At 45.5% G+C, this 16,525-nt stretch overlaps 1 protein-coding gene across 4 annotated transcripts in view; it reads right to left on the bottom strand.

Moving 5' to 3' along the window:
* LOC124115153 (cytosolic beta-glucosidase-like) overlaps positions 1 to 12,467 on the bottom strand; it is a 36,609-nt gene extending 24,142 nt beyond the window's left edge. The window contains exons 1-2 of one of the 4 annotated variants that reach the window (XM_048389582.1): positions 12,260 to 12,467; positions 4,008 to 4,113 (exon numbers count right to left, since the gene is read on the bottom strand). In XM_048389582.1, coding sequence (XP_048245539.1) covers positions 4,008 to 4,098 — 91 coding nt within the window. In that variant the 5' untranslated portion in view covers positions 4,099 to 4,113; positions 12,260 to 12,467. Of the gene's footprint in view, positions 1 to 4,007; positions 4,114 to 6,678; positions 6,757 to 10,733; positions 10,854 to 12,259 lie in introns of those variants that run through there. The other 3 variants (XM_048389583.1, XM_048389585.1, XM_048389584.1) reach the window with 3 other exon arrangements.
* Between the last annotated feature and the right edge of the window lie 4,058 nt (positions 12,468 to 16,525).

The following is a 16,525-nucleotide window of genomic DNA, read 5'->3' as shown; positions in this document are numbered from 1 at the left end:
AGCCCTTATTACTACCCATACAAGTGACTAATGCGCTTACGAATGGCGCAGCAGAGGTCGCGAACTAGTCTAGATTTCTGCTATACATCCGGGTACTCACTGGGAAAAAACAATAACAAAGGCAACAACCAGTCCCGGGGAATTGCGTTAGATCAGTGCCCCTTTAAGTAAAATGGCGGAGGTGACAGTCAAATGGAGTTTGTGACAAACTTAGGTGGAAAATCGAATTCAACGCTAAATTCCATCTAAAATGATACACTGAAAACTATCGATATTTATCGCAATAGTTGCTTACGATATCAATAGTTACAGCAATTGTGACTTTCAATATCAATAGTTTTCTCAATAGTGATTTCCAGACCAATAGTCATCCCTACTCTACTTGTCCTGACCCCTTCCATCTTATACACTCCCCGTCCTGACCCCCTCTAACTGACACACTCCTTGTCCTGACCCCTTCCATCGTATACACCAATCATCCTGGTCCCATCACCCCTCTAACTGACACACTCCCCGTCCTGACCCCCTCTAACTGACACACTCCTTGTCCTGACCCCTTCCATCGTATACACCAATCATCCTGGTCCCATCACCCCTCTAACTGACACACTCCCCGCCCTGACCCCCTCTAACTGACACACTCCCCGTCCTGACCCCCTCTAACTGACACACTCCCCGTCCTGACCCCCTCTAACTGACACACTCCCCGTCCTGACCCCCTCTAACTGACACACTCCCCGTCCTGACCCCTTCCATCTTATACACTCCCCGTCCTGGTCCCCTCTAACTGACACACTCCCCGTCCTGGTCCCTTCTATCTGACACACTCCCCGTCCTGACCCCCTCTAACTGACACACTCCCCGTCCTGGTCCCCTCTAACTGACACACTCCCCGTCCTGGTCCCCTCTAACTGACACACTCCCCGCCCTGACCCCCTCTAACTGACACACTCCCCGTCCTGACCCCCTCTAACTGACACACTCCCCGTCCTGACCCCCTCTAACTGACACACTCCCCGTCCTGACCCCCTCTAACTGACACACTCCCCGTCCTGACCCCTTCCATCTTATACACTCCCCGTCCTGGTCCCCTCTAACTGACACACTCCCCGTCCTGGTCCCTTCTATCTGACACACTCCCCGTCCTGACCCCCTCTAACTGACACACTCCCCGTCCTGACCCCCTCTAACTGACACACTCCCCGTCTTGGTCCCCTCTAACTGACACACTCCCCGTCCTGGTCCCCTCTAACTGACACACTCCCCGTCTTGGTCCCCTCTAACTGACACACTCCCCGTCTTGGTCCCCTCTAACTGACACACTCCTCGTCCTGGTCCCCTCTAACTGACACACTCCCCGTCCTGACCCCCTCTAACTGACACACTCCCCGTCCTGACCCCCTCTAACTGACACACTCCCCGTCCTGATCCCCTCTAACTGACACACTCCTCGTCCTGACCCCCTCTAACTGACACACTCCTCGTCCTGGTCCCCTCTAACTGACACACTCCTCGTCCTGGTCCCCTCTAACTGACACACTCCTCGTCCTGACCCCCTCTAACTGACACACTCCTCGTCCTGACCCCCTCTAACTGACACACTCCTCGTGGTGACCCATTCCATCTTATACACCAATCATCCTGGTCCCATCACCCCTCTAACTGACACACTCCCCGCCCTGGTCCCTTCTATCTGACACGCTCCCCACCCTGGTCCCCTCTATCTGACACACTCCCCACCCAGGTCCCTTCTATCTGCCACACTCCCCACCCTGATCCCCTCTATCTGACACACTCCCCACCCTGGTCCCTTCTATCTGACACACTCCCCACCCTGGTCCCTTCTATCTGGCACACTCCCCACCCTGGTCCCTTCTATCTGACACACACCCCGCCCTTGTCCCTTCTATCTGACACACTCCCCACCCTGGTCCCTTCTATCTGGCACACTCCCCACCCTGGTCCCTTCTATCTGGCACACTCCCCGCCCTGGTCCCCTCTATCTGACACACTCCCCACCCTGGTCCCTTCTATCTGGCACTCTCCCCGCTCTGGTCCCCTCTATCTGGCACACTCTCCCCGCTCTGGTCCCCTCTATCTGACACACTCCCCACCCTGGTCCCTTCTATGTGACACACTCCCCACCCTGGTCCCTTCTATCTGGCACACTCCCCACCCTGGTCCCTTCTATCTGACACACACCCCGCCCTTGTCCCTTCTATCTGACACACTCCCCACCCTGGTCCCTTCTATCTGGCACACTCCCCACCCTGGTCCCCTCTATCTGACACACTCCCTGCCCTGGTCCCTTCTATCTGACACACTCCCCACCCTGGTCCCTTCTATCTGGCACACTCCCCGCCCTGGTCCCCTCCATCTGACACACTCTCCCCGCTCTGGTCCCCTATATCTGGCACACTCCCCACCCTGGTCCCTTCTATCTGACACACTCCCCGCCCTGGTCCCTTCTATCTGGCACACTCCCCACCCTGGACCCTTCTATCTGACACACTCCCCACCCTGGTCCCTTCTATCTGGCACACTCCCCACCCTGGTCCCCTCTATCTGACACACTCCCTGCCCTGGTCCCTTCTATCTGGCACTCTCCCCGCTCTGGTCCCTTCTATCTGGCACGCTCCCCACCCTGGTCCCTTCTATCTGGCACACTCCCCGCCCTGGTCCCTTCTATCTGGCACACTCCCCGCTCTGGTCCCCTCTATCTGACACACTCCCCACCTTGGTCCCTTCTATCTGGCAAACTCACTGCCCTGGTCCCCTCTATCTGACACACTCCCCACCCTGGTCCCTTTTATCTGGCACGCTCCCCACCCTGGTCCCTTCTATCTGGCACACTCTCGACCCTGGTCCCTTCTATCTGGCACACTCCCCACCCTGGCCCCTTCTATCTGAAACACTCCCCGCCCTGGTCCCCTTCTATCTGACACACTCTCACCGCCCTGGTCCCCTCTATCTGACACACTCCCCGCCCTGGTCCCTTCTATCTGACACACTCCCCACCCTGGTCCCTTCTATCTTGCACACTCCCCGCCCTGGTCCCGTCTATCTGAAACACTCCCCACCCTGGTCCCCTCTATCTGACACACTCCCCACCCTGGTCCCTTCTATCTGAAACACTCCCCACCCTGGTCCGTTCTATCTGATACACTCCCAACCCTGGTCCCCTCCATCTGACACACTCCCCACCCTGGTCCCCTCTATCTGACACACTCCCTGCCCTGGTCCCCTCTATCTGACACACTCTCCACCCTGGTCCCTTCTATCTGGCACTCTCCCCGCTCTGGTCCCTTCTATCTGGCACGCTCCCCACCCTGGTCCCTTCTATCTGACACACTCCCCACCCTGGTCCCTTCTATCTGGCACATTCCCCGCCCTGGTCCCTTCTATCTGGCACACTCCCCGCCCTGGTCCCTTCTATCTGACACACTCCCCGCCCTGGTCCCTTCTATCTGGCACTCTCCCCGCTCTGGTCCCTTCTATCTGGCACGCTCCCCACCCTGGTCCCTTCTATCTGGCACACTCCCCGCCCTGGTCCCTTCTATCTGGCACTCTCCCCGCTCTGGTCCCTTCTATCTGGCACACTCCCCGCCCTGGTCCCTTTTATCTGGCACGCTCCCCACCCTGGTCCCTTCTATCTGGCACACTCCCCGCCCTGGTCCCTTCTATCTGGCACTCTCCCCGCTCTGGTCCCTTCTATCTGGCACACTCCCCGCCCTGGTCCCTTTTATCTGGCACTCTCTCCGCTCTGGTCCCTTCTATCTGGCACTCTCACCGCCCTGGTCCCTTCTATCTGGCACACTCCCTGCCCTGGTCCCTTCTATTTGGCAAACTCCCCACTCTGGTCCCTTCTATCTGGCACACGCCCTACCCTGGTCCCCTCTATCTGTCACTCTCAATCCTAGTCCTCTCTATCTGACACACTCCAAGTACTGGTCCCCTCTATCTGACACACTCCCCGTACTGGTCCCCTATACCTGGCACACACTTACCGCCCTGGTCCCACGCTCCCTCTATCTGATATGACGCCGTAGCTGTGCCCCACACGAAGTCTGGGGGAAAGGAGTGCGTGCCTTCAGCCATTCTGATGTTTCAAATCTGAAACATAAGGAAATTACGGCATGCATAACAATTATATATGACTTACACCGTGGGCCATCAATTGTCTACACGTGTTTGTCTATTTGGTGATAGAGTATGTGTTGTTTTGTTTTTTTGGGGGGAAGGGGGGGTTGTTCCTATGTCAACTCGTTTTGGAATAAAGTTGAACACTGAACCAATCGCAAAGCTGCTATCCAAAAAATATTTACAAAACGTAAATACTACTTAGTTTTCCTATCCCAACAATGACCCTATAAATATTAATAGTATATAGTCGTTTATGATTTTATCTTTCATCATCATTACAAAATATAACGTGGTGCCTGACAATATTACCAAGCAATTGCTGATTCCGCATGCGACCATACCAAGTTGGTGAAAAGTTGGTCCGGTTGACATGCATTGTTTGAAAAGCAAATATTTTTACATCACTCCACTATTGATTAATACATCAGCCTCTGTACAGTGCCGTAGGCAGCCGGGGGAAGGGCACTTTTTATAGAAAACAGTTTTATTTGAATAATGAAAATACAAGTTTGGGACAAGTGATACTTGTACAAATATTTGTGAAATAATGTGAAAACTATGCAGTATAAAAAATATGGAATAAAAAATATATATAATAAAAACGAATTGTAAAGCGAAGATATTTCAGTAGTCACATTGTTACAATGTTTCCTGTAACTATGACAACATATGACTTGGTGTATATATCTGTATACACATACTCTTGTGACCTACATATCTACGAATAAGTTGCCGTAAACACTTGAAATTGGTCAAAGGCTGACACTGGTTCTTTAAATTTATTGAAAGATTTAATGTTATGTAGAATGACTCGGTGTAATTCTTTAAACTATAAGCAAACACAATATCCGAACAGTGAACCCCTCTATTGCCAAAAAAAACAACAGCTGGTGATTTATTTGAATTTGCTCCGAGACATTCAAGATTGTCATATTGACAGGGTTGAAAGATAGAGTGATCTCCCTTGACTTTCTGATTTTATGAACGCTTTGATACACAAAACCACAAACAGTTATACAGTCAAATATCACTGTCCATCGTTAAAGATAACTTTGATCCTGAGGATTAACAAGGCGCAAAGAATATTTGTAGCATACCTTCCTATACATGTCATAAAGCGCACATGTGTAAGAAGATAAAACAAACTGTAATTTGCTTGTGGTGCCTTCAGTATCAGGAACAAGAATGTGGCACAATTCAATCCGAATATTTATGTAATATGACAGTAGAAAACAAAACAAGTGATATGTTTTCACAATAATGACTTCCTGAAACATTTGTTATTATTTTCAAGGAATAAGGAGTATTACATTGACACAATCATAATGGTATACATGATGCTGTTGACAGTGATAAAAATATGGTAAAATTTATAACTAATCTTTTCAAAGTAATAGCTCCGTTGATGTAATATTATTTTGTACTTAAGTAAATCTGTGGAGACATGCAGACATTGTTAAAATTGAAACCCTCAACGTTGTGAGTGCGTTTGTTATTTTTAACCATGAACCATACTTCCCTACCTAATAGTACCTCCCTAATGCTAATATGTTTACTCCTGTTGCCTGACACATCAAATATTCACACTGTCCAAAAGTGCTAATATCTCGCTACACGGAAACTGAGTCAACGTTTCCGGCATAGCGATATGCTGTAGGCCTGTCCCCGACCCTTTCAACAGGCAGACCCGCTTTACGGAAATGAGTCAACGTTTCACCACCCAAGGCTGTATTGGGGAAAAAGGTCGGATTGAGCTAGACTGGTACCCTGCCTTTTGCCTCCTACCGGCTACAGGCGTGGAGCGCAAGCGCTCTAGGGCAGGTAAACCGGTCTGGGACATGTCTCCCTCTTATGATTTTCTTTTAAAATTTTGCTTAAGTCTCTCCAACGATTACTCATCCCCATGCTCCGTGTAATGTTCTCACACCCATAACAAACGAGATCAGTGGAGACATGGACGTATTGTTAAATTTTACACTCGCAACGTTGTGAGTATGTATTTTGTTTAATATAACCATGAACTATACTTCCCTATAAGAGTTACCTCCCAAATGCTAATGATACTGTACGTTGTCCTACACGTCAATTATTCACGCTGTCCTACACGGAAACTCGGTCAACGTTTCCCGCCTTTCGCCAGGACAGACCTTGACTCCCTTCGATCATTGTCCGGGACATAAAAAAAGGTTTTTGTGTAATATTGTCCAGTTAGGTTTGTTTTTAAAACATACTATCATAATTAACTAAATATTTCGTTTGTACACCTACCACTATACATGTATGAAACAAAGATAAGATTTCTTTTAAAATTGTTTACGTTTTTCCAACGATTACTCATCCCCAGCCCCCGATGTCACCATGCCCCTGGAATTTTTTCAAACCCAGAAAAAATAAGGCAAGGCGGCTGGCGCCGTGCAGTGACATAGCATCCAACTTTGACGATAGGAATGAAACACTGACAGAACACACGATTATACTGCAAGAAATAAGCCGCAACATTCTGTCATACAAAGAGACGTGGGTATAAAAACTCACATGTTTGTCACGGATAATTTGAATGGTGTCTCGTGGGGCGTATTCCTACGTGTTGCACGTAAATTCAACTGCGCATGTTTGTTCGTGATCCCGCCACATAGTATCCGATTGGTTACTCTTGTACAGATAAACACGTAAGCCTCTCTCGTGATCATGTGAGTGAGTGAGTGAGTGAGAGAGAGAGAGAGAGAGAGAGAGAGAGAGAGAGAGAGAGAGAGAGAGAGAGAGAGAGAGAGAGAGAGAGGTCAGTACGTGAGAGAGCTATTTTTACAAAACGTTCAACATTATTCATTATCGTGAGGGATGATACTGTATCAAAGTAAAGAGTCGAACCCGGGCGTACGGCGTAACGAATGAACGTATTACCCTCTAGGATGCATCGCCGCCCCGGAATAACCTTAATATTGAGTAGACCCTACAATATAAACTACATGTAGTTGAGTCATAAACATATCATGACCTGTTTCTCGGTCTCTGTCCCCAAAACAAGCTTGGTAGATATTTTCAGACTTCGTTGAAGCGTACCCCTGGTACAGTATATTCTTCTTTATTTCAGAATTTTTTCAAGTTTTGTCAATTTACAATAGAACATATTGTCGTCATGTTGCTTAAATATAAACCTCACGCATTACCGTTCATTTTCGTTGGACAGATGCACAGGCAAAAAAAACACTACCTCTCTCAAGGGCAATATTTACTGCGTGCACAGATATATGCATATATCCATGCACCGCCCACAGACACACGCATGACTGTATATATACAGTATAACATATAAACACTAGCATATATTTGTACATACACAAATCGATAATTGACAGTATTACCACGCGTTATGAAATAACATATATGTTGAAATATTTAGTTCCAAGTCATTATTTTTTCTCAAAATGTGTTGTGAGAGATGAACAAATATTTTCTTTCTTTGTTAAACAATGAAGGTATTTATGTGCACGGTGCCAAGTATGTCCCTACCCCGGGGGGTAATATTTCACAACCCAGCCCCGGCAAACACTCCACCTCGAGTACCGGCTTATGTCAATGGAGTCCGTCGTTAAATAGCCAACGAGGGCTTGGATTTCACCTTTATGAATCTAATGTACATGTATTCTCTTGAATCATTGAAATAAAACTCAAACTTTTTACGGCCATCAATGCATCTATTTGAGCCCCCTTTGTAAAGGGCCACGCCCTTGAGAATAATGACTCATAAAATTTTAAATGTCGGCAATTTTGTGATTAGGCTATCTTGGGGTGTGTCAAGGTCGAGCTCTCCCGTTGTTTATGTCGCGTTTTATTGTATATAATCATATATTCTCGAATGTCCAATGCCAAATTGTATTCAAGTAGTTCCTTATAAATTTAAAGATAAGTGTTAATGTCTCATCATATCACCTGGTGGGGCGGTCGGGTAGCCTAGTGGTTAAAGCGTTCGCTCGTCACGCCGAAGACCCGGGTTCGATTCCCGACATGGGTACAATGTGTGAAGCTCATTTCTGGTGTCCCCCGCCGTGATATTGCTGGAATATTGCTAAAAGCGGCGTAAAACCATACTCACTCACTCACTCATATCACCTGGTTCCAATTCCACAAAGCGATCTCAGCTGAATGTCAATGTTAGGGCATGGAAGTTTTCTTTATGAAACAGGGCCCAGTGTTCGCGTCATGCTATTTAGAGTGAGTGAGTGAGTTGGGTTTAACATCATCCCAGTTATATCACGGTCTGTCAGCTTAATGTGGGAGGAAAGCCCGAAGTGATGCAGGTCTCAGACGTTTATCACTTCGGTGAAACCCACGAGCTGGGCATGGTGCTGACAAACTTGGAAACATAATTGGGGCGAACCGGGATTCGAAACCACAATCATAGGTTTCTGGCGTGCCCAAGGGACGCAACTCTGCACAGCAAATCGCGGCGCCTTAGACGACTGGGCCACCCGTGCCCCCTCATGCTATTTAGACGGTTTGACAAAGTATACATATATAATATGTTCCTTAATGATCTTACATGACTACGTATACACCTCATGGGACAACGTCACCATGTTGATAGATTACATACTGCTTACATACGCCTTACATATACTGGTTACATACGACTTACATACAGCTTACATAGTGTTATAATGCGCCAGGTCAGGCTTGGCTGATGCATGTCATCGTATCCCAATTGCATAGATCGATGCTCATCATATTGATCACTGGATTGTTTTGTCCATACTCGATTATTTGCAGACCTACCTCATTCAGCTGGAATATTGCTATGTGCCTGCTTGTACTAGTCCGGACTGATGCCGAGTGCTAGCACACTGAGATACCATGCCGCAGTTTAACATGAATACCCTACTCAGACACAGTATACTGCCTCCGAGCCGACCAGTCATTGTTTTAGCTCCATAATGCCGAGCACCACACAGGGTAACAACAAAGACGTGGCCAGGGATCGAACCCCGGACCTTCCTCTCTCAGGTCGGACGCTCTACCACTAGACCACGGAGGCGGTCTATTTATAACGAATGTCCAGGTACGTGTGCGTTATCTGTATTAAAATATAGCATCAAAGTAACCAAATACTGCGTAATCAATTATAACACACTGCCTTAAGTTAAAATAAATCAATAAATGAATGAAAACTCACAAATATGCTGCATGGAAATTCCACGCTGTATATTCGTAATACATGGGAATAATTAAGTTCGTGCTACGATATCTGTGCCTCATTTAAACTCATGCACGTGATTTAAAATGCACGTGCTTAGAATTATTGCATATTTAGCTTAAATAATATATATAATATACAGTTGACACAACAGCCTTCATGGCTGCATTTTAACATGTAATACCTGTACAATGGCAAACGTTTCTCTCGTTGACAGAGCAGACGTATTGGCAAGCTTTAATCTCTGGTCAAATATTGACTTATTTCTCTTTCTTCAAGAGAAAAATAATTGGTTCGATAATAAAACATCGTTAACACTTGACGGTGTCAGTTTTGATGTACAGCGTTGCTTATGAAGGGATATATATTCAATGTGTTTGTGTACTGACGTGATACACCCAGCTTAGGTCAACACCCTACTGATAAAAAGAAGACTAAGTGTATATTTCATTTGGTCAATATTCCACACGGGGCAGTGCGTCCTGATTGAAACACGTGTGTGCTAATAGTTTAAAGTGAGTGAGTGAGTGAGTTGGGTTTAACGCCGCTTTTAACAGTATTACAGTTATATCGCGGCGTGTCAGCTTAATGTGGGAGGAAAGCCCGAAGTGATGCAGGTCTCAGACGTTTACCAGTTCGGTGAAACCCACGAGCACGGGTATGGTGCTGACAAACCTAGAAACATAATCGGGGCGAACCGGGATTCGAACCCACAATCATAGGTTTCTGGCGTGCCCAAGGGACGCAACTCTGCACAGCGAATCGCGGCGCCTTAGACGACTGGGCCACCCGTGCCCCCAATAGTTTAAAAGTTACTATAAATATTGGTGCAATATAAGAGCGGTACAAACGCTATGAGTGAGTGAGTGAGTGAGTGAGTGAGTGAGTGAGTTTGCTTTTACGCCGCTTTTAGCAATATTCCAGCAATATCACGGCGGGGGACACTAGAAATGGGCTTCACACATTGTACCCATGTTGGGAATCGAACCCGGGTCTTCGGCGCGACGAGCGAACGCTTTAACCACTAGGCTACCTGACCGCCCCACGCTATGAAACAAGTCGCTGTAAGATAAATAATGTTGTATCTCGTGTAGAAATCTCTGTCACGTCTGAACGGTTTGTGGACAGAAGTTCCATGTTGAGACAATTGTTTGTTTGTTGTTTAATATTCCAGCCATATGACGGCGGTCTGTAAATAATCGAGTCTGGACCAGACACTCCAGTGATTGACAACATGAGCATCGATATACCCAATTGGGATTCAATGACATGCATCAACCAAGTCACCGAGCCTGAGACAATTGAGACAATGGACACTAAATAGTTATTAGTCAAAGTAAATGCAATGGATTCCCATCAAAATGTGCATATTTGGAAAAAAATGAATCTGTTATATTACCCGTTTTAGTGTTCCAAATCACCTTTTCTATTCGTCCCAGTTCTGCTTGTATTAACCCAACGAATGTGTTGATCTTGTAAGTGTATCGTCAGGCTTCACGTGTAGGTTCCCTGGTAAACTAGGCCAACAATCACGTGCATCATAGTGACCATATCTAGTCATGGCTAGTCGTGGCTAGTCGTGCAGTATCACATGGATGATAAGTGACCCAGCTAAGATATCAGAATCACCCTACCCTACTAAGGCCCTGTGACTCCCGCCTCATCAAGAACAAAGCCAACATAGGTGTCAGCTTTTCTAGCGGCAAGGCCATCAAGTCCCATGTACTGGCAGTAGCACCAGCATCGCAAGTACAAACCCCAGAGGATGAATAGACCAGATCCACTTCACGCTAGAATCCTATGGTTCTGGGTTCGAATCCCTGTTCGCCCCGATTGTTTCTATGTTTGTCAGCACCACACCCGTGCTCGTGGGTTTCACCGAAGTGGTAAACGTCTGAGACCTGCATCACTTCGGGCTTTCCTCCCACATTAAGCTGACACGCCGTGATATAACTGGAACACTGTTCACAGCGGCGTTAAACCCAACTCACTCACTCACTCACTCACTCACTCTTACAGGTACATATATATGTTCTCTGCTTCATAGCATTATAACGCTGATTAAGGAGTAAGTATATACTCCAAAACGTTGTGCTCCTCATAATAAAGAAGCTGGCATCCATAAATTCCATCCTTATGTGTATTACTGCTAAATGCCCTTCAAAGACTTAAACTGAGGCATCGACGATGTAAGATTGTCCAGACACGAAAAACTTCATTGACGTGAAATAAACTGTCAACCATATTGTCATACATATATTTGAAAGTGAGGTGAGGTGAAATCGAGTTTAACGTCGTGTCCAAAATTATTGCTCTAATATTGCGACGTGCATGCATGTGTGTGTGTTTGGGTGTGTGGCTGCTTGTACTAGTCAGGACTGATGCCAGTGTTATAGTGCTAGTCAACATGAATACCCCACTAACACACTGTATACTGACTACTAGTGGTGGAGCGCCCGCTCGGAAGGTCCGGGGTTCGATCCCCTGTCGAGTCATACCAAAAGACGTTAAAAGATGGTTTGTCTGTTGTTTACCGCCGCACTCAGCAATATTCCAGCTATATGACGACTGTCTGTAAATAATCGAGTCTGGACCAGACAATCCTGTGATTGACATCATTAACATCGATCCACGCAATTGGGATCGATGACATGCATCAACCAAGTCAGCGAGCCTGACCACCCGATCCCGTTAGTCGCCTCTTACGACAAGCACAGTCGCCTCTTTCGACAAGCATGGGTTGCTGAAGACCTATTCTACCCCTGATTTTCACAGTGTCACGGACTGGTATTGTATGAAAGCTTGCTAACTTCAAATACGCATGCGTACACGTATCGAATACGCACGCACTGATACAGTAACTGCACAAAACAAGTATTAATCAACATGGTCTCTTAAACATGGAATACTCATTAAATAACTTACCAAGCAGACGCCTTCTGTTGTGGGGTCCGTTATCTTGACCTATATAGCAAGTGGATAGCGTCCTTGACCTTCGTTTCTGCTTGTTTTAAAGACCAGTTTCATCTAGCGGTATCAGGGCCGTGCGACGATCGTGATCTTTCCCATCTCGCAGTACTGTCCACGAGGGCCAAGACCTGTATGCGTTAGTGGGTGATATAAATTGTACCATCTATCTTTTTATCTTCCTAGTCCCTGATAACTATTTCCATCCTTGACATCACTTATCAATATACGACACATGGATCGTCAACGTGGACTTTTCGCGAGGGTACTGAATTCAAGTGACCTCAAGATGCGTGACCTCAAGATGCGTGGCTGATTTGATAACCTGCCATGGGTAGGGCAACGAACTTCCTTTTAACTCACGAATACGGGGTTAACAACACCATTCCAGCTATATGACGGCAGCCGGCTAATAATTGAGTCCGGACCAGACAGGCCAGTGATTAGTATCATGAGCAACAATCCAATCCATCACCTTGCAAATAACGACCAGCATAGGTTGCTGGGGACATGCTCGGACCTGGAATCCATTACTGGTAGTAGTAGTAGCTGTAGTAGTAGTAGAAGCAGTAGTAGTAGTAGAAGTAGAAGTAGAAGTAGTAGCAGCAGCAGTAGTAGTCGTAGTAGTAGCAATAGCAGCAGCAGTAGTAGTAGTATTAGAAGTAGTAGCAGCAGTGGAAGCAGTTGTAGTAGAGTAGTAGCAGTAGTAGTAGCAGTAGTTGTAGCAATAGCCACCCTATAGTAGTTATAGTTGTAGTAGCAGTAGTAGTAGTAGCAGCAGTAACAGCAGCAGAAGCAGTAGTATTAGCAGCAGTAGTAATAGTAGCAGTAGTAGTAGTGGTAGTAGTAGTAGACGTAGCAGCAGCAGTAGTAATAATAGTAGCAGTAGTAATAGTAGTAGTGGTAGTAATAGTAGTAGTGGTAGTAATAGTAGTAGTGGTGGTAGTAGTAGTAGTAATAATAGTAGCAGTGGTAATAATAGTAGTGGTAGTAGTAGTAGTAGTGGTAGTAGTAGTAGCAGTAGTAATAATAGTAGTGGTAGTAGTAGTAGTAGACGTAGTAGTAGTAGTAGTAATAATAGTAGTAGTAGTAGTAGTAGTAGTCGTGTCGGTAGTAGAAGTAGGCGTAGTAGCAGTAGTAGTAGTAGTAGACGTAGTAGTAGTAGTAGTAGTAGCAGCAGCATCAGTAGTAGTAGTAGAAGTAGTAGTAGTAGTAGTAGTAGTAGTAGTAGTAGTAGTAGTAGTAGTAGTAGTAGTAGTAGTAGTAGCAGCAGCATCAGTAGTAGTAGTAGAAGTAGTAGTAGTAGTAGTAGTAGTAGTAGTAGTAGTAGTAGTAGTAGTGGTGGCAGTAGAAGATACAATGTCAGATAATATTGAAGCGACGAGTGAGGTGGAAAATGAGGAATGTGGACCCTGTTCGCAAGATCCACATGTAGCGTAGTTTAACGAGACACCTAATATAAGCTGGTGTTTGGACATCCTTCGTAGGTCCCCTTCCGCAGCAGACATGAAGCGTGTTCGGCATTATCAGCGAGTGAGTGATTGAATGTTGAATTACGCCGCAGTCAGCAAAAGTCCCGCTATAACGCGTCGGTCTCATAAAGTGTTTGACAGCTTGCGCAACTTTCCACTTGGAACTTTCAACTTGGGATACGATAAATAAATAAATACTTAAACAAACAAACAAACAAACAAATAACATTAAGAATGAGTGAGTATGGTTTTACGCCGCTTCCGGGGAAATTCCAGCAATATCACGACAGGGGACATTAGAAATAGACTTCACACATTGTACCCATGACAAGAGAACGACTTAACAACAGGCCTACCCCACCGCCCCCTTATGGTAAATAGTACCCTGGTAATAACCATAAATAATATTTCTTTTAGTCTTGGCTTTTTTAAATCTATCGAGCACTTGATGGCCAGGTATGGCCTGTGGATGTTTTTTCTGTATTGACACGATGATCCAAGCCTTGAGTCAGCTGTAAGCAAATCTTGTACTCTACGGGAGCCACTATAAAAACAAGTACACAAAGTTTTATAGTTTCTTCTGATTAATCCCGTTCCCTGGCTTGAAGTTATTCGCGGGTATGTACATTAAATGTGAGCAAGTTGACGTCAAGACGTATTAGTTACGCTGTATGTGACACACATTGCGACCACGTGGCTCTCAACGTTTTATCGACATCGCCTGTACGAACAAGTCGTAAGTCAACGTAACGCATACCATTCAGTCTGATTTTATGGATGGGACTGACAATACCCGTTAGCAAATGATTCTCGGTCAACTAACTTTTAGCGTGGGATCTTTGCAAGAGCACGAATTAACGTGACGAAAATAGATTCAAATGTTAATTTTACGATCTATGGAACAGGGGAATTGTGTTTGTTTACATAGTTACGTTATAGAAAGAATATTTCAATATATATGTATACATATCTGTAACTGTTATATGTAAATAAAACGGCAATTTCGATCGACGTTGAACTGTTTTATTAACATATATATACAAGCCCTCCCGATTTTGCTTTGTGTGTTTGAAAGGTAAAATATAGGATTTTCGTACATGTACTGGGTTATCAGATCTGAAAGTTTTCCGCCCTACAAAATCAACCACTCATGTGAATTACAGTTAAAGTCAGCATCTCTAGGGGTCAGGTTTTATTTTACAAATGAACGACATCTCGATTCCAGGTATAAAAACGAGCTGAGTGAAAAAAACAGACACATTGACATATTCCTGAGCTCTGTCGACCAGTGGAGATCTGAGCAGAGATGGTCTTCAGGACTTGTCGTAAGGAGCGACAAACGGGATCGGGTGGTCAGGCTCGCTGACTTGGTTAATGCATGTCACCGTATCCCAATTGCGTGGGGCGATGCTTATTATGTCAATCACTGGATTGTCTGGTGCGGACTCGATTATAAAGCTGGAATATTGCTGAGTGCGGCGTTAAACAACAAACAAACAAAAAAAACCCATAAGTTCTGCCGCATCTCCAGTTTTCCATGGTAGAAATCTCTTCACAAAAGAATCTTTTTGTTGATCTCTACTTTGTCGGGTGAAGTTGAGCGACGTCAGCCGCGGAGAGTCCTTTGATGGGTGACCACGTTTCGGCAGTTTGGTTCCTATGAGTTTCTAGGGCTTCGGTCATGTCCCACACCGAGGGGGCACGGGTGGCCCCCTCATCTAAGGCGCTGCGATTCGCTATGCAGAGTTGCGTCCCTTGGGCACGCCAAAAACCTATGATTGTGGGTTCAAATCCCGGTTCGCCCCGATTATGTTTCTAGGTTTGTCAGCACCATACCCGTGCTCGTGGGTTTCATCGAAGTGGTAAACGTCTAAGACCTGCATCACTTCGGGCTTTCCTCCCACATTAAGCTGACACACCGCGATATAACTGGAATACTGTAAAAAAAGCGGCGTTGAACCCAACTCACTCACTCACCCCGCCGAAGCCAATATAACACATGTGGCGTCTCCTTGGACAAGTGACTTGGTTCGAAATGGGCCTCTGTTCACCCAGCAGTGAATGGGTACCCGGTAGGATGAGATGGCAATGTGGTTGTAATCCTTCTAGCGCCTAACGGGCAGCTTGGGTTGGTATACTCCCCAGGGAGCTGAGAATGATTCTTGAGTGCACACTGATCCAGTGACCGGAGTAATGTGGAAATACGCACAATATAAATTACCTGCTATTTTTAATGAAAGTTTTTATGGGTTGTGATTTGCCTAAAAACTTTAGGAATAAAGTTTTATTAATCCGACATTAAATTGGTGAACTTTAACCTCAACCAAACGCTTCCCATTCTGAAACACTATGAAGGTGAAATAGTTTTTAATTAAATAATTGTTTCAGTGATGAACTGTGATATCCTCACTATACAAACACATCACCTACGAATAACCATTTCTTGTATACTCTCTTTTAGTAAATTTAGTTTAGTAAATTTAGTAAATTTAAATCAATTTTCAAGATTTTAAAATAAATAACATGAACCACTCTATACTAGAGAGGCGGGAGGGTGAACACATGAATGTGAGGCCACCTTTCACCTTTCATTTGGACTTTGAAGTCGTCCATTCTAAAAATGAAAATAATCAATGACCCACGATACTCTGAGACATGCGTGATTGATCACAACTGCAACAACTCGCACTGACGAAATTGGGAGCCTAATGTATGACAGGTGTGTTATAAATAAGCGAATTGTAAACTGCAA

Source organism: Haliotis rufescens, unplaced genomic scaffold, assembly GCF_023055435.1.
Source record: "Haliotis rufescens isolate VD_foot unplaced genomic scaffold, xgHalRufe1.0.p SCAF_8, whole genome shotgun sequence".
Lineage (NCBI taxonomy): Eukaryota > Metazoa > Mollusca > Gastropoda > Lepetellida > Haliotidae > Haliotis > Haliotis rufescens.
The sequence above is the reverse complement of the archived record's forward strand: the minus strand, read 5'-3'. Positions and strand labels throughout refer to the sequence as shown.